Source organism: Nannizzia gypsea, genomic scaffold (genome assembly GCF_000150975.2).
Source record: "Nannizzia gypsea CBS 118893 supercont1.4 genomic scaffold, whole genome shotgun sequence".
Taxonomy (NCBI): domain Eukaryota; kingdom Fungi; phylum Ascomycota; class Eurotiomycetes; order Onygenales; family Arthrodermataceae; genus Nannizzia; species Nannizzia gypsea.
The window spans coordinates 1,019,918-1,040,463 of record NW_003345198.1 but is presented as its reverse complement, the minus strand read 5'-3'; the positions used below and the strand labels follow the sequence as shown (position 1 = coordinate 1,040,463).

General features: G+C 46.4%; 10 protein-coding genes across 10 annotated transcripts in view; 4 read left to right on the top strand and 6 right to left on the bottom strand.

Annotated features, from left to right (window-relative positions):
• Positions 1-553: 553 nt before the first annotated feature.
• Positions 554-1,606, bottom strand: MGYG_05042 (1-aminocyclopropane-1-carboxylate deaminase; the record flags this gene model as incomplete). Its single annotated transcript, XM_003172403.1, has 1 exon — positions 554-1,606. One exon carries the CDS (start codon positions 1,604-1,606, stop codon positions 554-556), a length of 1,053 nt encoding a protein of 350 aa, XP_003172451.1.
• A 567-nt stretch (positions 1,607-2,173) lies between these two features.
• Positions 2,174-3,892, bottom strand: MGYG_05041 (cholinephosphotransferase 1; the record flags this gene model as incomplete). Its single annotated transcript, XM_003172402.1, has 6 exons — positions 2,174-3,068; positions 3,141-3,218; positions 3,296-3,339; positions 3,429-3,554; positions 3,610-3,788; positions 3,868-3,892. 6 exons carry the CDS (start codon positions 3,890-3,892, stop codon positions 2,174-2,176), a joined length of 1,347 nt encoding a protein of 448 aa, XP_003172450.1.
• A 666-nt stretch (positions 3,893-4,558) lies between these two features.
• MGYG_05040 (hypothetical protein) lies at positions 4,559-8,544 on the top strand (the record flags this gene model as incomplete). The annotated part of the gene is made up of 5 exons (XM_003172401.1): positions 4,559-6,892; positions 6,952-7,320; positions 7,384-8,036; positions 8,066-8,171; positions 8,239-8,544. The coding sequence occupies 5 exons, from the start codon at positions 4,559-4,561 to the stop codon at positions 8,542-8,544; spliced, it is 3,768 nt and encodes a 1,255-aa protein (XP_003172449.1).
• Positions 8,545-9,109: 565 nt separating this feature from the next.
• Positions 9,110-9,597, bottom strand: MGYG_05039 (small nuclear ribonucleoprotein SmG; the record flags this gene model as incomplete). The annotated part of the gene is made up of 5 exons (XM_003172400.1): positions 9,110-9,136; positions 9,203-9,235; positions 9,298-9,372; positions 9,436-9,507; positions 9,568-9,597. The coding sequence occupies 5 exons, from the start codon at positions 9,595-9,597 to the stop codon at positions 9,110-9,112; spliced, it is 237 nt and encodes a 78-aa protein (XP_003172448.1).
• Positions 9,598-9,854: 257 nt separating this feature from the next.
• MGYG_05038 (hypothetical protein) lies at positions 9,855-11,125 on the top strand (the record flags this gene model as incomplete). Its single annotated transcript, XM_003172399.1, has 2 exons — positions 9,855-9,936; positions 9,996-11,125. 2 exons carry the CDS (start codon positions 9,855-9,857, stop codon positions 11,123-11,125), a joined length of 1,212 nt encoding a protein of 403 aa, XP_003172447.1.
• A 234-nt stretch (positions 11,126-11,359) lies between these two features.
• Positions 11,360-13,382, top strand: MGYG_05037 (hypothetical protein; the record flags this gene model as incomplete). Its single annotated transcript, XM_003172398.1, has 6 exons — positions 11,360-11,427; positions 11,485-11,654; positions 11,719-12,062; positions 12,119-12,400; positions 12,464-13,217; positions 13,276-13,382. 6 exons carry the CDS (start codon positions 11,360-11,362, stop codon positions 13,380-13,382), a joined length of 1,725 nt encoding a protein of 574 aa, XP_003172446.1.
• Positions 13,383-13,494: 112 nt separating this feature from the next.
• On the bottom strand, positions 13,495-14,721 carry MGYG_05036 (short chain dehydrogenase; the record flags this gene model as incomplete). The annotated part of the gene is made up of 5 exons (XM_003172397.1): positions 13,495-13,758; positions 13,837-13,908; positions 13,977-14,074; positions 14,139-14,570; positions 14,628-14,721. 5 exons carry the CDS (start codon positions 14,719-14,721, stop codon positions 13,495-13,497), a joined length of 960 nt encoding a protein of 319 aa, XP_003172445.1.
• A 364-nt stretch (positions 14,722-15,085) lies between these two features.
• On the top strand, positions 15,086-16,037 carry MGYG_05035 (hypothetical protein; the record flags this gene model as incomplete). The annotated part of the gene is made up of 5 exons (XM_003172396.1): positions 15,086-15,119; positions 15,195-15,273; positions 15,324-15,364; positions 15,444-15,571; positions 15,639-16,037. The coding sequence occupies 5 exons, from the start codon at positions 15,086-15,088 to the stop codon at positions 16,035-16,037; spliced, it is 681 nt and encodes a 226-aa protein (XP_003172444.1).
• A 106-nt stretch (positions 16,038-16,143) lies between these two features.
• On the bottom strand, positions 16,144-17,815 carry MGYG_05034 (hypothetical protein; the record flags this gene model as incomplete). Its single annotated transcript, XM_003172395.1, has 4 exons — positions 16,144-17,211; positions 17,283-17,563; positions 17,639-17,683; positions 17,749-17,815. The coding sequence occupies 4 exons, from the start codon at positions 17,813-17,815 to the stop codon at positions 16,144-16,146; spliced, it is 1,461 nt and encodes a 486-aa protein (XP_003172443.1).
• Positions 17,816-18,995: 1,180 nt separating this feature from the next.
• The window catches only part of MGYG_05033 (zinc finger protein), a gene marked incomplete at both ends in the record, with an annotated part of 2,362 nt that continues 811 nt past the window's right edge, over positions 18,996-20,546 (bottom strand). The window contains one exon of the mRNA XM_003172394.1: positions 18,996-20,396. Coding sequence (XP_003172442.1) covers positions 18,996-20,396 — 1,401 coding nt within the window. The remainder of the gene's footprint in view (positions 20,397-20,546) is intronic.

Below are 20,546 nucleotides of genomic sequence, written 5' to 3'. Positions count from 1 at the left end.
AGATGCTGGATGGGAAACAGGGAGGCAACATAAGGCCAGGAAGTATGTAGAGTCGAAAAGTAACGTCGAAGGCAAGAAAGGCTCGCAAGCAAAAGAATCTCTTATCTTCTTATCGATAATGTATTGATTATGTAATAACGCTGCAAAATAAGGTTGGAGCCTCATCTGTCACGTGGTAAATGTTAATTTAAGCTTATATAAGCAAACAATACTCTTACGCTTGCCTTGGGGATCTGGTTCATTACGAGGCATAACGGTTCAAAGCATGTGTTTCATAGTGTATGAGTACTTCGTAGGGTATAGAAGTTGAATCGCTTTGAATGTCCATATGATCAAACAAGCGAGGGACTTTTACCAACTCTAGCTTCTTCCAAGGAGAAACAGGCATGGCACTTCCACTTTTCTATATCCTTGATTGATTGCAGGCAAGGCGCTGCAAGACACACAAAATTGAACAAGGGGCTACAGGCTTGGTTACAAGGGACATAGGTACACAGTAGAGGCATGGAATAATACATTCATGTTGCTGCATCTACACCATACAAGACCTGATTCATTCAACGTGGCCCAGTTGAGAATAGGCATTGAGAGCCAGTTGCCCACCGAGATGGGCATACAGGATATTCCCAGTCTTGATCTCGCCATTCCTCACATATCCCAGCAGCCCAGCAAGGCTCTTCCCTTCATAGACCGGATCGGTAATGAATGCATCCATCTTTGCTCCATACTCGATCGCCTCCCAAGTCTGCTTGTCGGGGACGCCGTACGTTCCTGCATGGAATCTTTCATCAAGCACTATATCTGCTTCCGTGATGTCGTCCGCCTTTAACCCAATCTTCTCAGCGGTACCCCTGGCAATCCTCAAAACCTGGGCTCGGGTCTTTTCCGGAGTCGCAGATCCGTCAATTCCAATGATTTTCTTCTTGGGCTCGTCAGGATAAAGCTTCTCGATCAGTTTGAAGCCCGCAACTATGCCTGCCATCGTGGAACCCGTCACTGCGCACACGAATATATAGTCGAAAGTGATGCCTTGCTCCTTTTCCTGCTCGCGCACCTCGAAGGCCCAGCGAGCAAAACCCACGCCTCCGAACGGATGATCAGATGCTCCAGCGGGGATGTAGTAGGGTTTCTGACCCTTGGCTTCATATTCTTTCATCAATGATTTCAGGGTATCCTTGTGCTCGATGCCGAAGGAAGTCATCTTCTCGATCCGCACGTCGGCACCCATCAGGTAAGAAAGCTGGATGTTGCCAACCTTCTCGTAGCCAGGGTCAGACCATTCGACCCATTTCTCTTGTACCAGGCCGCATTTCAAGCCCATGCGAGCGGCAACTGCAGCTACTTGGCGGGTATGGTTGCTCTGTATGCCGCCGATGCTAACGAGGGTATCGCATCCCTGTTTAACAGCGTCGGCCGCCAGGTACTCGAGTTTGCGCGTCTTGTTGCCGCCGTACGCTAAACCAGAACTGACATCGTCTCGTTTGGCATATATTTTGACCTGGCCACCGAGATCTGCTGTCGTTCGGGGAAGAAGATGGATCGGCGATGGGCCAAGGAGAAACTCCTCGCGTGGAATCGCGGCAAATGTCTCAGGAAGCTTGACCATTGTTACCTTTATGATGGGAGTGGTATACAGTAACTAGTTAAACGGGTGAATTGGTTATTAGACACTTATTCGAGTCACAGTTGAGTTATATATGTACTGTTGAGCTGATTTGTCGGCCATTGATCTCCCCGCATGCTTCGGCTGGCGGATATTTGGTTGTGCCCAGACAGCCTTACCTCGGGCTTGGGCTACCAAATAGTATGTAATGTACGTGGCAGATACGGCTATGTGGTCAGGCCACTAGATGATATATTTAGAATTGATGAAACGAACTCACATAAAATATGACGTGTTCTACAAATTACAATGACCATGGTGCTAATACCTACGCCTCCAAGGAATGGAGTCATAGAAGATAGTCTATCTTTGTTGAAAAAGGGTTAATTGACATCACGGATAGTTGATATAACCCTGATGTCGACTCTGCGCTCAAAGCTTCTCTATCTTTGTACAAAAAGCACATTGAAGCTATCAAACAGTCACAACCATAGTATGCTTTCTATTATATAAAAGAACGTCTGATCATGTATTATAAAGTGTAAATCAATCGTGGGCTTTCCTGGGAACCTAGTTCAACTTGACCGGTTTGTTGAACCCTGCTTGCATTTTGCTGTTTGTAATAACACCGAGGACAGGGCCATTCGAGGATGAATGTCGTTTCTTTATCGTCAGGCAGTTGATATCCAGGAACGTTGTGATACGGCCAATAACGTATAGGGCCCAGTGCATGTATGCGGCAAAGGCAAAGGCGAGGTAGCCCCAAAGATACCATAGCTCCACAGTAGCCCCAACGGATGGTAAGCCGATGGCAGGGAGGTTGACGAGGACCGCACCGCCGATAAGAGGGGTGATTAGGACAGTCCAGTAAGGGAATGGCTGCCTGGTAAGGTGGGCGAGGATGATTTTGGTGGTCATTCGCCCAAAGACAAAGCATAGGGTGACGGCGAACAAGACGAGGTGGTTGTCTTTCAGGATGAAGGAATAAGGAGAATAGACCCACGATATAGCCGAGATACTTGATACGATGATGGAAGTCCATTCAAGGAAGATGGGCAATACCGGCAACCCACTGCGTCTTCGTGCCTGGACCACATTATAGACACACTCGGGCAAGTGGGCGGTGAAGAAAGACGTGAGGAGGACAAAGACCCAAATGTCAAGAAAGGTGATGTTTCCGAGCAAATCCTTGTATCCGATACCGTCGGCCAAAGGACGAGAGTAAATCTCGGGTCCGTAATAACCGGCGGCTATTATGATTGAGGTGGCAATGATCAGGCCCTCTGTGGGACCATTGAAGTAGCCCAGGTATAGGGTGTGGGTATGATACGTCTCCCAGGTCGAGAAGAACATAGGTAGACATGGAATCAGCATAGTGAAGGCCCCGATTTTGGTCGATCCTTGACCCATGGCTGCTACTTCAAGTAAACTTGCTAGCGTGCAATTTAAAGAATCAATCCCATGGCTGTTCCAAGGTGAATGGTATATTAGCTCTCCAGACACGAGAACAAATGATGGGTATTCCTCATAGCCTTACTCAAATAATTCTCCAAGAGGACTTGACGTGCCGGTGCGTCTAGCCTGTTTGCCATCGACATTATCCATGGTAGAGTACCTGGTAGAACCCGTCAGTAAGCTATTAACAAAACCTATGGGTATGATATAGCACCCGCATCTAGGAGAAAGTCTTACATCCAGATGCCTATAGCAAAGCTATAGTATACCCATGATGGAGCCTAATACCGTAGGACGTTCTTAGCAAATTTAATGCACGCTACGGGACTCAGTGATCACTTTTGATGGGAGGGTTGATCTCAGTACACACCGGTCCTACGAGATTAGGCATGTAAATCTCCAGCAGCACTACATTCCCAACAATGAATCCGAACCCAAGCAGGGTGACCATGTTGGGAGCAATCCATAGTGGCAAGAGTTCGACAAAGGCATTCCACTAGAAATAATGAAAATAGAACTCGATTAGTCCGGGGTTTATATACATGGCATACGGGGAGATGATCCATCCATCCATCCCCTTTGGAGGTAAAAAGAAAAGCGTTGAAAAGGGCAGAGAGCGACAATACATAGTGTTTGAGTATATACCGAGAGATATATGACTTATCGACACTCGAATATTTGTAAGTCCTCAATGGAGCCAGGGTCTCATCCGTCAAGGAATCCTCCAATCCTGTCGTGTGCGCACGTTAACAATACGGTATATTCCCACCACCAACAATGAAACGCCCAACGGCGGTGCATCAACGTACCGGCATATTTCCTGACAACATCCATTTTTAGATAGAAACAACAGAGATGGCACAGACTGATCCTCAAAACATGCTGACTCTCAGCCCGATCACCAGCCCGTTTGTACCGCTCAGTCTTGTCGTCTTCGTCGTCTTCAACCCGAAGCTCAACGGTTGAAGTTCAAGATTTCGTGGGGTAAAAAACCGAAAAACGGAAAAAAACCAAAAAGAAAAAAAAAGGAGAGCAAAAAAACCATATCACGTGATGAACACGTCGCATGTGATACTCACGTGCCGTGTGTTGTATGCTAACCGCTCTAGGACTAGCGTGTTTCTGCGCATTTCGATCGCGAAGCTCGAAGTTCAGAGTCGATTTTTTATATTGAAGGCAGCGAGGTGAATAAGGAGCTTCACCAGCTCGACAATACCAGAGTGTTCTCCTGTTTTTTCTATTGTCGATAATGGGGCCCTGCGCTAGCTTGGTATGCCGGGTATATTAACTGCCCCTAGTTCGCGCACTCGCAGGTCGCCCTCCGTTCACCACCAATGCTAATGCTGGACTTGCTCACCCGGTTGGGCAGACTCGCTACCAAACAGCAAATACCGCTCCGTTTACAGCCGTTTTCCCTTCGCGACATGATCCTGCCGTTATATAACGACCGATAGGAGAACTAACTCTTCTGATACCTGGCGTGCGTGGCTGATACGAACGATGCCCGGCCTGGTCGACATGCAAGGAGCTCCGCCGCCCTCAGGGCTTGGCTACTCAGTCAGCCATCAGAAGGTCGAGCTTGATATCGACTTTACGAGCCGGAGTATCAAGGGGAAAACAGAAATCACCATACACCCGGATTATAAGGACCTGAAGCTTGTCCGGTTGAATTTCCGGCAGGGGCAGTTGAAGCGCATTACAGTGGGCGGAAGGACAGCTACCTCGAAGTACGTCGACCCGTACGAGGCACTCCCGCTATATGGTGTCCAATACCACCGTAAGCTCTCCACGAAGCTTGATGCTCTGTCGAAAACGCCCCCCGAGCCAGAGCTGGTGATCACACTTCCGAAATCTGTGCGCATAGAGGAGCTAGACCCCTTTTCCATTGAAGCGCAGACACAGCTTTCATTACGGGCTACTTCGAACGGTGCGAACGGTACTGGTGGCGTGGATGATCCAGTGGATAGCAGCCGTGCCGCCGAAGCTTCTCTTCCAAGGTTTACGGCAATAACGATACTCATCGAATTCACAATTGAGAAGCCAAAGGATGGAATACAGTTTGTTGGCCTCGACAGCCGTGATTTGCGATATCCCCATGCGTTTACCACCAATTCATCGGATACCGGAGAGTTCTGTTGCTTGTTTCCATGTGTGGATGATATGTCTTCCCGATGCACATGGGATATCTCGATTAGATGCCCACGGACTCTTGGCGATGTATTCTCCAAATCATCTGATAGTGGCCTCGCTAATGGAACTAGCAACCGAACAAATAGCCCAAGGAAGACTGGACTTTCTGCTGAAGATGCGGCGTTGGATATAGTGGTTGCATGTTCCGGAGATTTGACAGATGATATACTCGACCCCAAGGACCAAACTAAAAAGACCGTATCATTTTCCTGTAACACGCCACTATCAGCTCCGCAGATTGGATTTGCACTTGGACCTTTTGAATATGTCAACCTGTCCCAATTCCGTGAAAGTGATGAAGACGATCAACTTGGCACCAATGCCGTTCCTGTGCATGCCTTCTGCCTCCCTGGAAGGGCAGATGAAGTGAGAAACACATGTTTGCCGATGGCCAAAGCCGTTGACTTTATTTCCTTGACTTACGGTTCATACCCTTTTGCCAGTTTCAAACTATGCTTTGTTGACGACCTCCGGGCGGACACATTACCCGCAGCTGGCTTCACCTTATGCAGTGATCGAATACTCTTCCCAGAGAACATCATTGACATGATGTATGATTCAACAAGATACATAGTCCATTCATTAGCATATCAATGGGTTGGAATAAACATCATCCCAAAAGATCCCACAGACACATGGGTGATTACAGGTATCTCCTACTACATAACGGACACTTTTATGAAAAAGATCGGGGGAAACAATGAATACCGGTACCGGCAGAAACTGCTAGCAGATCGAGTATGTGACCTGGATGTTTTGCGCCCGTCTCTCTGGGATATGGGAGCTATCCTCAAAATTGATCCTTCAGAGATGGAGTTTATCTCTTTAAAAGCACCGCTTGTCCTGTACATTCTTGAACGCCGATTGTCCAAGGCGAGCGGCAAAGCTACAGTCTCTCGCATCATTTCTCGCATCTTCTTGAATGCACGAATGGGTGACCTCCCAAACTGCGAACTCACCTCGGCGCATTTCCAAAAACTCTGTGAGCGCATGGGTCATACTAAGTTAGATGCCTTTTTCAACCAGTGGGTTTACGGTGCAGGCTGCCCGCGATTCACCGCCAGCCAAAGGTTTAACAAGAAGAAGCTTGTAGTTGAGATGATGATTTCTCAGGTCCAGGTTGAACAGACAACCGCGCGTGACCTCGAACGATCCACTTTCATGAGAGATGTCAAGGAAGAGATACGCAATGTCTACGCTGGTACCGTACAGAATGTGTTTACCGGTTCAATGACTATTCAAATTCACGAAGCAGACGGAACGCCTTATGAGCATATAGTTGAAATCAAGGAAGCCATCACGAAGTTCGATATACCTTACAATACCAAATATAAACGTCTGAAGCGGAATAGACGACAAAAAGAACGGGCCGCGGCAATGTCCGGTATCGACCCCAGCAGTGAAACTCAAGATGATGTCCTGCTTTATTGCCTGGGAGACGTCCTTCAATCAGATGAAGACATGGAGAAGTGGAAAATTGTCGAGTGGACAAAAGAAGACGAGAGCCGCATGGGACAGGAATCTTACGAATGGATAAGGATGGATGCTGACTTTGAATGGATATGTAAAATGTCCCTGGGTATGCCGGGCTATATGTATTTGTCCCAGCTGCAACAAGATCGCGATGTTGTTGCACAGCTTGAGGTAAGCCGGTTTCCGCTCCCACTTCTATTCACTCTGTGCATGAGTCTAATAGTTTCTAGTCTATACAACATATGGCCGCACAACGAGAACACGCCCTGATATCAAGTATCTTTGTCCGGACAATTCTAGATCGTCGATATTTCCATGGAATTCGGACAGCTGCTACTAAGGCACTAGTCAAACATGCTAAACAGGAAGTCGACTGGATCGGCCTCTTTCACCTGGAAAATGCTTTTAAGGAATTATACTGTCTCCCAAATTCGTCTATGGCACGATCAAATGATTTCTCAGACCGGTCATCATACGCAGTGCAACTAGCGCTTATCGAAGCAATTTCAGAAGTACGAGATGAGGATGGTAGGACTCCAATGAGAGTAAAACAATTCCTCTATGAAAAACTAAAATTTAACGATAACTCTAACAACGAGGTATGCTCTACTCACAACACCCTGCCGCTGTTTACATTGTGTGGTGTCGCTTACAATTATTAGTTTTCCGATTGCTTCTACATCTCTACTTTGCTCAAATCCATCTGCAATGCTTTACTCGGCAGAAAAGAAAACATTTCCAATGATGGTGATTTCGATATTAACAAAGAAATCGAACGCCAAGCAGAGGAACAGCTCGATAAGGACTGCATTGCTGAGATTGATAGATATCGACGAATTGATGAATGGGCTGGTTCATTCAGAAATATCTTCTCAAGGACGTCTCTCGAATGCCAGAAACGGCTTATGAAAGCTAGAATGCTTGAAGTCGACCTTGTCCAGTTCGTTCAATACACGCGTGCCGGGATTTTGGAAGAATTGAGACTCAAGGCGTTTGAAATTCTGCTGGAGTTTAAGCTGTTTGAGCATCCAGAGCTCATAACCTGGTACATATACAACATGTCTGCGGACTCTTCACCCTGGATTCGACGGAACCTTTACCGTATGTTCGGAGAAGCACTCGCAACCATCGCATTTGGCACAGAATCTGAGGCTTCTGGCACTTTCGCAGGTAGCTCGCTTGTCATTGAACAAGAATCCTCAACCGAAGCTCGACAGGTCCAGCTTGCTAGAAGGCAAACAGTTCCTGGAGCTTTAGATGCATTGAAACAAGAGCTTGGCTCAAATAAAACTTTAAAGGAGGCATTATGGGCAGCGTGTAACTCACCGCGAGCGAGTCTCGTAGAGCTAAGGAACAGTCGTCTGCTGTCGGTGCCTTGTACCACCCCGTTGAACAAGCAATGGTCCGCCTGAAGTATCCTCGGTACTGGAAAACGCAGCATCTAGGAAATGTAAGTATAACTATTGCTTCCTGGACTTACGCTTTGTCGAGCTTTGCTAACATGAACATCTCTCCAGGGCAAAATGAAATTCTCAAAATCCAACCGCTTCCGCACCCGTCCTATAGGCAGCGCCACTACCGCACCCCCAACTACATCAAAAGCCACTACCGCACCTGTACCCGCTCCTACTGTCAAGAGGAAGCGTGAACAAGATACCAATGGCGCCGCTCCACCTCTCAGTCATAGGCTTACACTCAAGGTTCCTAAACTAGGCACCTTATGCTCTCCATCACCACAACCACCTACCCCGGCTTCTGCCATCAAGCCGAAGATCAAGTTGAAGCTCAAAACTAAGAGCTCAAGCTTTTCTCCCGGTCAATAAATATTACCAAGGGCTTTCGCGCGTGTTATAATTATTATTTGTCTTATATTGGTTTTTTTTCGCACTGATCATTTTATCTTTGGCGGCGCTCGGAATCCGTGCAGCGGGCTGGTTTAACACTCGGATAGGTCATGAAAAAAAAAGGTGCAAAGGGGGTATAAGGCTGGTTTTTATTTCCCCGTTTCTGTTCATTTTTCACCTTTTTATTAAAGCAACAAAATGATAACATCAATGGCGCGGAGTTTGATTTCATGGGAGGATCTGTTTTTTTCCGCATTTTATAATTTAAAGCAGCGTCACACTTATACTAGTAATCAAGAATCCTTTTGTTTTTAAAAACAAGCTATCCCATATTGTCCCATTTTTGCATATCATTTCCATTTCAAAGCATGATATTTGAGCCGCCTGGCATAAAACTCCGTTATATTATAAACGACGATTCGAAGCATCTGCGGAACGGATAAAATGGCCGATTAAGTCTGAAGTATTATCCCACCCAATCCGAATGAATACTCCGGGAAGATTAAAATGAGCAGAACGCGGTCCAGCGTTGGGGAGAAGTCTATCACCGATCACTGATACGTTCGAGGGCCTAGTAAGTAAATGAAATGTCAGCATATCCCAGTATGTAGATTCCACTTCCCAGGGGGATACAAACCTCTAGCATAACCACTGAGTTTCCACGGATAACCTATAGGTGAATCAACCTTAGCTTCCATCATCACCCTCATGTCATTCTATGTTTTTTCTTACCACCATGCCTAGTGGGACCTTTTCGCCTCCATTCTTCTCTTCTACAGCATCATCCAAGACAATATTCATAAAGACCTATTCCGGCATTAGTTATGTATTCCACCCGCGACAAGATATAGGGTATTCATAGTGTCGTACATCGTAACCTCGAAGTACTCCGATAACTTTGCGATTGCCATTCAGTTGGACAAACAACCGCTTCTCCATGTACTATTACACAAAGCAGAAGTTAGCAACGTATGCAGCGGAGCACCACACCCAGAAACGCACCTTTTTCAATTCTGGCTGAGCTTGAGGCATCTTGACTGAGATCTATGCTTGGTCGACTAGCTATAGAGCTCTTCTCTCGTCTGGATAATTGAAGGTTGAATGTTTTCTGGTGCAAACGCGATAAGCAGTTCGGGGCCGGAATAACCTGGTCCCGTGATATGATTTCTTGAAGCTCCAACACTTGAAGTAGGACTTTGGCCTTTGGACTTTTCATACAATGAATACTCGCTAGTGGGGTGGACACGTTGGAAGCTGAAGGGGCTTCTACTACTTTCCTTTTCCCTAGAATGAGCTCTTCGTTTGCAAGTAGGCGCAAGGCGCGGCGGGTTGGTGTGGACGATGAAGACACGGATGGCGCCGTTGAGCAAGGTGAGCTCTGTACATCCAGCTATAGATATTCATACAGATAGACTAACTTATACAAGTAGAGCCTGTTGTTCGGAAACCGGCTTTGAAATCAAAGAGGAAATCAAAATTAAACCTTTCTTTTGGAGTCGGTGGAACTTCCATGACTGACGATGTTTCGGACGAAGGAGAGGTTGTCATTCCAAAGAAGACGGGGATAAGACGCAATGTTTTGGACAAAGCATCAAACCGAAAGCCCTTGGGTTCATCAGAGACTCTTCCAGTCCGAGTTGGCCGAGATGATGACCGCCCAAGCTATAGCAAAGACTATCTCCAGGAATTACGGAACTCTACTCCATCCACACCAAAGAATGTGTCTCGTCCAGACACCGAAGACGAAAAAGACAAGGCCTTGGATATAGCCGGCAAATTTGGAGAAGTGGCGCAATACACCAGGCCCTCCGCTATTCCTAGTGAAGCCGAAATCCGAGAGAAAAAGGCACGTCGCAGCCGCCTGGCTAAGGAACAAGAGTACATATCTCTGAATGATACTGGTGTAGAGGATGACGAAGACGAGTGGTCACTGTCAAAGAAACCACTTGAAACTGAAACAAGGCTAGTCCGAGATGATGAGGACTTTGCGGAGGGTTTTGATGAGTATGTCGAGGATGGCCGGATAGCGATGGGCAAAAGGGCAGAGATCGAGCAAAAGAAGCGGCAACGTGCAAATATGAAAGAGCTCATAAACGATGCTGAAGATCTCTCGGACGAAGATGACTCTGAAACCGAACGCCGGGCTGCATACGAGTCTGCGCAAACTCGTGCCGGAATGGATGGTTTGAAGAGGGACACCGATGAATCTGTACCGCGCTCAAAGACACCACCAAAAATAACATCTCTACCAACTCTTGCATCGAAATTGGCTGGCTTGCGAATGAGCGTGGTGGAAATGGAAAACAATAAAGCGCAGCTTGTCAATCGTTTGGAGGAACTTCGCAAGGAAAAGGTTGAGATATCTGAGAGAGAAACTGAGATTCAAAATCTCCTGAAAGAAGCGGGTGAGAAGTATGAGAGGCTCCGGGTAGAGGCCGGGCAGACTGCCACTACAGAGAAACTTATCACGGGAACTGAGGCTGGAGCTGACCGTGGACTTGATAACCTCGGCGCCCTGTCACTACCAGCGCCAGATGCTGAAATGAACGAAGACGATTGAAGACGACTGAAGATGACTGGAAATAGGGAAAATTAACTATTTTCATGAACGAAGTAGGAGCACCAAACGTGGTTAACCGTCACGATTTCCTATACTTCAAGCTTCTAGTGGAAAGGAAACTACATTATTGCCGGGTCAACTTCGCATGCAAGAGTCTTTCCTCTCTTGAATTTCAAGATCTCAAGACTGCAACACTGTGTCATACGAAGAGATATAGTGTATGATGAAGGGAATATGGCACACCGGTTATTCCTTTCATTCAAGCATTCGCGTCCTGGAAGAAGACGATTCAAATTCGACAGGTATGACTTGTACATACGCACTGCATAAGACCTGGAGTTAATAAATTACCGTTATAGATATACGCTTTATCGTATACCCTGGATTGAATCCCCTCTTGATAAGAGTGATACCCCTCCGCGCTTATACAAACAAGCGGATGCCACACCAATAGAGCTATTCTTTGATCTCTTTTTTGTGGCAAACCTCTCAACGTTTACCGCTTCAAATGACATAAACTCACTGGAAGGTGTGCGCTTGTGGCTACCATCTTAACTGTATGTTAGCAGTTAAATAACTAACAAATGGTATAGCACTGTGGTCCTATGTCTGTTTTCTGGGGATAATTTGGTTTACCTGGCTTCAGGTCACTCTATTCGATATTCGGTTTGCTAGAGACTCCGTGTTCGAACGAATATGCAAAGCGGTACAACTAGCAACCATGGTAGGGTTTGCTTCTGCTGGCTCTGGTTTCGCGATGCAAGTTCTACCAGAGAATTTGTGGATATTCCATTCCCTAACCATACTCCTTGCCATAAGCCGCTTGATGTTGTCACTGGAGTATTTCATTGCCTCCGTATACTTACCTCCCAACATGGCGTTTAATTTACGCTGTGTCACTTTGTTTATGTTTGTTAACGGCCTGATATACATTGCGGTAAGCCTCCCAAATCACCCACACTACACCACCCGGACCCTAACATGAACTTGCAGCTGTATTTCCTCTTCAATGACCAGGCGGCCTCCATTGGCTCGTACATCTGGACTTTATGGTGGTTTCAGTTTGCTGCTGAAACATTCGTAGTGATGGTAAAAGCGGACCAATTGCCAGGCATTGGTTTTGAGGACACGCACCTTAATGTCCGGATGGGTCTCCTCACACTTATCATCATTGGAGATGGCATTATATCAGTTACTAGGATTGTTAACAGGACCGTGGGCAACGGCTGGACACGCTGGTCTTTTGTCCATATATTTGGGGTCACAATCTCCGTGGTATGTGCCCTGATCCATATCAAAGCCCACAATTGGCTCAAGGAGCTAATAGATAATACATAGTACCTTTTATGGCAGTCTTATTTCGATATCACGCCCACAGAAAAGTTAGGGAAACTTCGACAGAAAATATGGACGTGCTTGCATTTCCCGTTTCATGCAATCCTGATCCTTTTGTCTGAAGGAATGCAGATCCTGGCGCTTACTTTGGATGTGTCTCTAAAACTCAAACAATTGCGTGACACCATCTTGTCTGCTTGCAGTGTTACAAGGCCTAGTATCTCAGATGCGATTGATTCACTTAACAGCACAATTGCAGACATGGGAATCGATTTCACATATGGGGCATTGGTCGAAAAATATGCAATTCAGGGCGTCTTGTGGGACCTTAGGCGCCAGCCTCGTCTCTGCCCTTCAGAAACGGAGACCGGTTCTCTCGATATCGAGAGGTCCCATGATATAATGGGAAACGTTACCGTGGCTCTCTTCTCCAGCATGGGAATAACTCCGCCAGAAGGCCACACGAAGGCAACGAGAAGTGACCATCTATTAGCAATGTATCTTAGGATGCTTGGCTTTGTCTTCTTGTACTATTTCGTCGTCGCCGCTCTTGCCATGTTTATGTTTGCGGCATTCACCTTCTTAGTCCACCACGACCCCACAAGAAGAGTGTTTCGACTATGTGCCACGGGCACCCGAGTGCTGGCGGGATTTTCGTTGCTAAGCATTATAGCCTTGGTAACAAATTTCGACCTGGCCTATAGGTACATGACAAATCCCATGATCCTATTTACGGTAGCTCTAGCCCTTCTGATATGTATGTCCTCCTTTTTTCCGGTCAAAACTGTATTCAATTGCTCAAGTTTGTTTTCTAGGTCTTTTAGGTGATCAGGTATGGCATACATTGGCCTTTTACTATGCGGGCTTCGAGGTCGAGGATGGCGAAGGTATAGAGCTAGACGATGTACATACCAATGCATGAACAATCAACAAAAGAATAACGGCATTCATGGAAAAGTATATAAGTGTTCCAGTCTCCACAGTTCCTGGTCTTGAAATTCCCCAAGCTCTATGCGCAGAAAGCTAAGGCATATTTATATCTTTGAGCTGGTCTTACCTTTGCCTCTTAACATCGTAGAATCCATCCGCTTCCCTTCATCATCTTGTTCCTCGACCTCTAGAACGGGGAGGGTTTTCGGCATGATGCGCCGCGGATTAGCACCTGGAATAACGGAATACGAGGTGAAATCAGTGACACCGCCGTGTTCACGTAAAAAGTCCTCATCTAATGCCAGAATGCCATTAACGACAGATGGTGGTGATTTCAATATGGCGAGGATCGCATCGGAAAATATTGTCTAAAGCACTGTGTTAGCCTGGCTGAATAGAATCTTCCTTTGGATGGTATGGCAGTATCAGGGGTGAAGGGTATTTACCGGCTTTCGGAGATCTTTTAGGGACGAAGGGTCCATATTAGTTGATTGCTGTGTTGCAGCAGATTCGATTGACTAAATGCATTCTAGTTATTAGAGACTAGGGCTTAAACGAAATCGGTTAACTAGTTAATTATACTTACAGCCGCTGGCCAAATGCTTGTAATTGCCATTCCATCCTTTTTTTGCCGAACAAAATCCATGGCGAGGCCTTTTGTCAGAACACTCATTCCAACCTTACCTAGAAGCAGAATCCTGAATGAATAAACTCGTAAAGGCACAGTATCCGGTTGGGAGTAACTTACCCATGGCATAGGCTGTCTTCCCCCTGAAGAAACGGGAATATATCGGCGGAGAGACAACTATGATCCTTCCTTTCCATCCATTCTTTTCAAAATACGGGAGAGATGCATGTACACTAGCATATAGGCCCTCAGGATTGACTTGTTGCATAAGCATAAAACGTTTTACAGGTGTATTCTCAATAGAAGACCACCATATTGCACCGGAGTTATAGACTAGGACGTCTAGCCTTCTATATAGCTCTTCCGCAGTCTTTCTGACTAGTTCCTTGACTGCCTCAACATCTCGGGTATCAACTGGTAGTGCGACTGCTTCACCCCCCAACTCATTTATCTCCCGAGCAACTGTGTTGATCGTGGATTGGGGCGAGTTTGGGTCCGGTGGAAATGGCACTGTTTTGGTGGCATCTGATGTTGTTTTGGCTGCAACGACAACTGTGTACATTGTCAGCCTCGTAATTAAAATACTCTGATTAAAATATAGAGACGAACCGGCATATCCCTCTTTTGCTAAGTCAATTGCAACCTGTCTTCCAATCCCCCTGGAAGCGCCGATAACAAGAGCCACGGGCTTAGAGCCTGCCATGGTAGCTGGTTGAAGATGATTATTGAATATATGTGATATCAGCTTCCAAATACTCCGATTGAAGAAGATGCACCGTAATAGCTCGCTGGGCAGATATTTATGATGTCTTATTCAGCGTTAACTTGTCTTTATCGATGTGGTAGGCTTAATGCCGGCTGCTGATCGTCCGCCACCGAAAGCCGAGCCTCGGCATCTCCAGACGCCGGTTTAACTAGTTGCCTTGTTGAGACCGGCCGACCAACCTCCTTCAACACTCACCATTCAGACATCAAATATACGTAACAGCTCTGCCGTTTACAAGTGTATACCGTCGTTCTTGTTCGTTACATGTACAGTCTCCCAACCGCTGTGAGCCCGTGTGAAAATGGGAGGCAAGATTGAGGTATACCTTGACTGCCGTAAGCCATACCCTGCCTCTATCATTGCTTCACTTGAAAAGGCTCCCTGACTATATAGCTGACGACAATCAATAGCCTCTCCATATTCGTATTATGCGTTTCTTCACCTCCGGAGAAACCGTGATGTCCTAGCATCTCATGGAGTTGAGATCGAGTAAGCTTAACCCTTATCCTGCTGAGGCCACTGGACTGATATGACAATAGTGTTCACCCTGTATTCCTAGGTGGAATAAACGTCGGCTCTGGTACGAAATATGGAAGAGATGATTATGAAACTATACCCTGTCATTGAGATTGTTGTCCTAATTTCTACTTGCTATGTAGGCAACAAACCACCATGGACTCTCCCAGCCAAGGCAGCTTACGGGCAGTTCGACCGAGTGCGAGCAGGGAAATATTTCGAAGTTGATGATTTCAAAGTTCCGCCATTCTTTCCGCCTCTAACCATTCTGGTACGGTCACTACCCACTTAAGGCCTTATGTGGTGCATTATAAGCTCGTTAACAGCGTACTGAACAGCCCCAACGATGCGCGACATACATCAAACAAAATTACCCCAAGGAACGGTTTGAAAATACATTTTTGCTGTACTGGAAATATATGTTTTTCAAACATATCGATCTGAGTAAAGTGGAGGGTATGACCGAGCTGCTTAAGGAGGCCAACTTCTCGAATCGGGAAATCGATCGTATCCTGGCATCTGCGAAAACAGATGAAATTAAAAAGGCGCTGACGGACAGGACCCAGGAAGCATTAGATAGGGGTGCATTTGGCGCACCATGGTTCTGGGTCCGGAATGATGAAACTGGGAGGGAGGAGCCATTCTTTGGAAGTGACAGGTTCCATTTCATGTGGGACTTTTTGGGTGTGCCATTTGATGATGTGAAGATCAGACCTGCAGAGAAAGCAAAGATATAGACGGTTTGATGACATGGCAGTTTCAAAGGAAGAATATACTTTTGGGGGTGGGATGTAATACCTTTTGCAAATATGCTGTAACTATCTAAGACTAACTGCATATATTTTAACTATCACCGAATGCAGATCCTAGCTTCGCTGCAAGACCCTTCCGACTAAAGCGTTGTCCCTGGTCATCAAAAGCTGCCCCTTGAGCTGCCATGGCCTCGGCTTCAGCTCTGCTACCGAATACAGAAGCTCCCGGGACCTCCATCGTGGCATTAAACACATTGATGCGCAGTATTTGCAAGTGCGAATTTTCCAGGTACTCTCGCATGCTCTCCAGCGCCTTTTCGTGTAGCTGCTCTCTCATAGGTGGTTTGCTAGTAACAACCACGCCCTTTTCTAAATCTATTCTAGCATCTAGAGTTTCACTCTGGATAAGTCCAATCAACTCAGACACAAATGCACCGCTTGATTTGAGTTGCCCCTGTGCGTCTCTGATTTGTTCTTTAGGTGCAAACACCTTGGCCATGCCATCAAGAGTGACACGGCTGTAAGGTATGATATGTTGTTGTATGGCCTTTGTCCTGATGCGCCTGTACAATGTCCGGACATGTCTTTGCAGGTGCAAATCAAGTAAGTAGTCTGATTCATAAGCTTCTAGGATATCCAAACAAAGCCGGAATTTCGATGCACAAAAGAATGATATGGCTTGACGGATGTGAGGTTCTAATTCAAGAAAATTTCGAAACGACTTGTTTTCGAGAACGTTTTTGGCGAGATCAGTTCGGTTCATAGACGCTAGAGCACAAAGCCCGCCATAGACTGCCACATCATTCGGTGAGATCACATCCTTATAATTATCACCAAGGGCTGGGTCGGTTGATAGGAAGGTCGTTGCGGCTTCATGGTAAGAACACGCTGCAAGTTGTGCTAAGCCATGTGATGCAAAGAGCTTCGCTTTACACTTTGGTTCATCTTCAGGTTTAAACTGGAGGCTGCGTAATCGGTGAACATTCGCCTGGAGGGCCAGCCAATCCGCGCGATCAATGGCAACAACTATGGTTTTAAAAAGCATCGACGCAATATGGGAGGTGGTTGTGCAGTAGTCTCGCATTCTTGAAAATGCATGAGAAGCGGAAGCCAGGTCGCCTATGCGATGGTAATGCATACCAAGATCCTCGTTTCCCATCTATATAATGTCAGAAGTGGAAGACAATAATGTCGCTGAGGATGGGGTGCGAGTATCAATAACGGACATACTCGTATGCTCTCCTTGATCAAGTTGTTCTTGTAGCCCTTTAATTCACGTTCCAACCTGTTCGTGTCAGCCTTGACAACTTTAGTAGTATTGTTGATCCATTCGGTGTCCAATAAAGCCTCGCTGTCCGACGGGGCAACTTGGCTGAGCGCCTCAACAGCAGTTTCGTAACATCTAACGTCCATGCCTGACTTTGCTTCAGCAACCGCCATCTTTAATGCTTCAACGGCAAGAAAACTTGAACATGTTCCGATGAGGTATAGCCTAGCGAATTTGGTCCTTCCTAGTAGGTTAAAAACCAGTCGAAATAGTTAGTCTCGCGTATAGACCGTAGACTTTTAGCCACAGAGCATCATACCAGTGTAGTTTGATATGTAGGTTTCGAGGTCAAATTTGGGTGGCTCTGCATAGCTTAGTTAGATAGTCCTCAACCAACTCAATCACCTCTTCTAGCATGGGCGTGCATACCGTCCACAACAATACGAGGCGTTATTGAACTTCGACCATGGTGCTCCCCTACGGGCTCTATATCCATTGCTGAGCCAGCTACACCGTTGCCAGCTTTGGTTTGTGATAACGACTCCATGGATCTGCGGGAGCTATGTCTGTTTGGTTGAATTGTTATATTGACGTAGAGTAGCTTATCGAGAGCGGGGTGCCGGTGAGTTGGGAGGCAAAGATGATAGCACAACTAGGAGCCTAGCTTAAGGGATATCTCTTCGTAGCATGGGTACAGGAGATTATTTATGTTTATAGCCTTTTTTGACCACGTAAACTGGCTTCTAATTCAAATACTGTGCATAGTTAGCAGACTGACTTCGTGATAAGGCAGGTAGAACGCGAGAGAGCAAGCAACAGAAATAATCTAGGAGGAGCAGTCTTCTGGTAGTAATTGTACGTACAGGTGTGTTCGGAATGCAAAAGAAAGCTCATGAATCGTTCCTTAAACAGTCGTGAATCGTGATATCATGTCGTGTCGTTGCTTGGTCTTTGGCAATCAAAAAGAAGCTCGAGATCAAAGTAAGGCGGTTGATTATGTAATCTAAAGCATTCTCTACGAAATAACGCAGCCACGTGAATATACTTGTATAGGACGGCGCCTGGCTGCTGATAATACTGATTAAAGCAAAAGGGTTATCATTTACAAGTACAGATAGAAGATTATGGTAGTGTTGATATGCATTTTCATTTTATGGTCATAAGTCAATTATATACCATTATCCCATCTTTTGATTCCCAATTCTTTTTCCCCCTTTGGAACCCAGCCAAAAATTAGAAACAACCACAAACGAATTTAGAAGACACAAGGCGCCAGCTATGTCACGCATGGGCAAAAAGTCAAGAACAAATATACCGAATGACAGGCGACCCTCGAAAATGCACATAATGGGAATAAATGGTAGTAAGATGGAAAGAAGGAAAATGCTGTCATGAGTTAAAAAAGTGTACGAGGTGAATGGTAACCGTAAACCGATTAGAGAACAAGGAGCTTTTTCGCTCCGGTTGATGAAATGTGAAAATATGCCAAGGCAGGTTTGGTAATAAAATAAGGGATTGGGGTGGAGAGCATAATTATGCAGGTATGTATAGAAAGGGGCCCATGGTCGATAGCCAGGGTCGGGACGTAGATGGGGGTATCAATTGAAAATTGAGGGGGTATTATGAAGTGGGTTGTCCTTTTTTTCACCCTTGGAATGACCCTTGTAGAGAAGCTCCTATCCCATAAGATCGTCGATGTTGAGTTCATCACCCAGTTTCATGGGATGCTCGATAACCGGGACTGCGGTTGGCCCAATAAGACCTTCAGTGGCATTGGGGTCCTGGATCCATGGGCCCTTTTCTTCTTCGGTGGCATTAAGCACACCCTCCGATCGCTTCAGAGTTTCGATATCGAGATCAGTAACATAAGTCTCTCGCCCCATGCAGTCGCTGGCAGGGAGCTTGAGTCGGACCTCAAACTCGTTGTCAAGCATCATCTCATCTTTCCATAGACGGCGAGGGCCATCGTACAGGCAGAGGAGACGTCGCTTCATTTTCATCTTGTTGTTGGGACAGCTCCACGAGGGAGGGTAATTGTTTCGGTTATTCCGGCGTCTCGAGGCAGAAACGCGGTTCTTGGTCACCTTACTGCTGGTGGAGTTGGACTTGGTGAGAGAGCCCTTCACGGAAGAGTTAGACGAGTAATTTTGTTTTTCCGTGGCGTCGTCGATGTCTTCACTATCTTCGACATATGCGGCATTTGGCTCGAACAGCATGTGTCGCTCCATGGTGTCACGGACAGCCTCGTCGGAAGCGACTTCGGTCAGCCTTCGGGAGTTGATGGCCTCAGAGGGTTCTTCTTGCTGTACTACTCTCAAGACGCAATCGTCAAGATGCTCGTAGAACTCTTGGGCGCTGGAAAATGTCGCAGTACATGTGGAACATTTACCGGTGGCATCCTGGCAATAGCTAGACAGCTTCCCACTGGGGACGGAGGGAGGAGTTTTCTTCCTGCCGTTGGGGGCAGATTGGTCAACACCGTGTACTGTGGTGAGATGGCGTTTGAATACGTCGGCACGGTTAAAACTTTTCTCAGCAGCAGAGCCCGATCCAGGGCAGAAACCGCAAACCATGGTCCCTTTGTAGTGTGTCAATGTGTGGCGATTTTTATCATATTTTCGTGCGAATCCTTTTAGGTGGTATTCGCAGGTCACGATCGGACACTTTTCGGGACGTTCCGATTGATGAGTGAGCATATGAGCTTTGAGGTCCCTGAAGACACGGCCGCAGTCCGGGTGAGGACACCTTCCTTTCTCGTTATCATCCTCGGCTTCATTTCGGGCTGGAGAGGTGCGGGCAGATGGACGGGGATGAATGGAGGAAATGGACGACCTGCGCCCCTGGAACGGTCTAGGTGTCGAGAAAGTATTTTGCTGCACAAAGGAAGGATTCACGTCGAGCTTCTCCTGCTTCTGGGATCCAGATAGGCTCTGGGACTGCTGCTGAGGGGTATGAGAAATATTAAGAGGAGAGTGTGGTGAGAGAGGAGCGAAGGCGGGTGAAGAGATGAAGGGATATGGTGATTCCTCTGGGTACGTCGCGGCTACTCCCGAAAAGCTGTTATTCTGTTGCATTGGCTGTAACAATGCAGGATCTATTTATAACACCATCAGTGCTTCGTCCTTGACGCCGATATGGCTAGTCACTCCGCATATCTTTAAAGGTCCATGATGACAAGATGAAATGATGGAGGAATAGAAAAAGAGCTGGAAGAGAGGGCATGAATT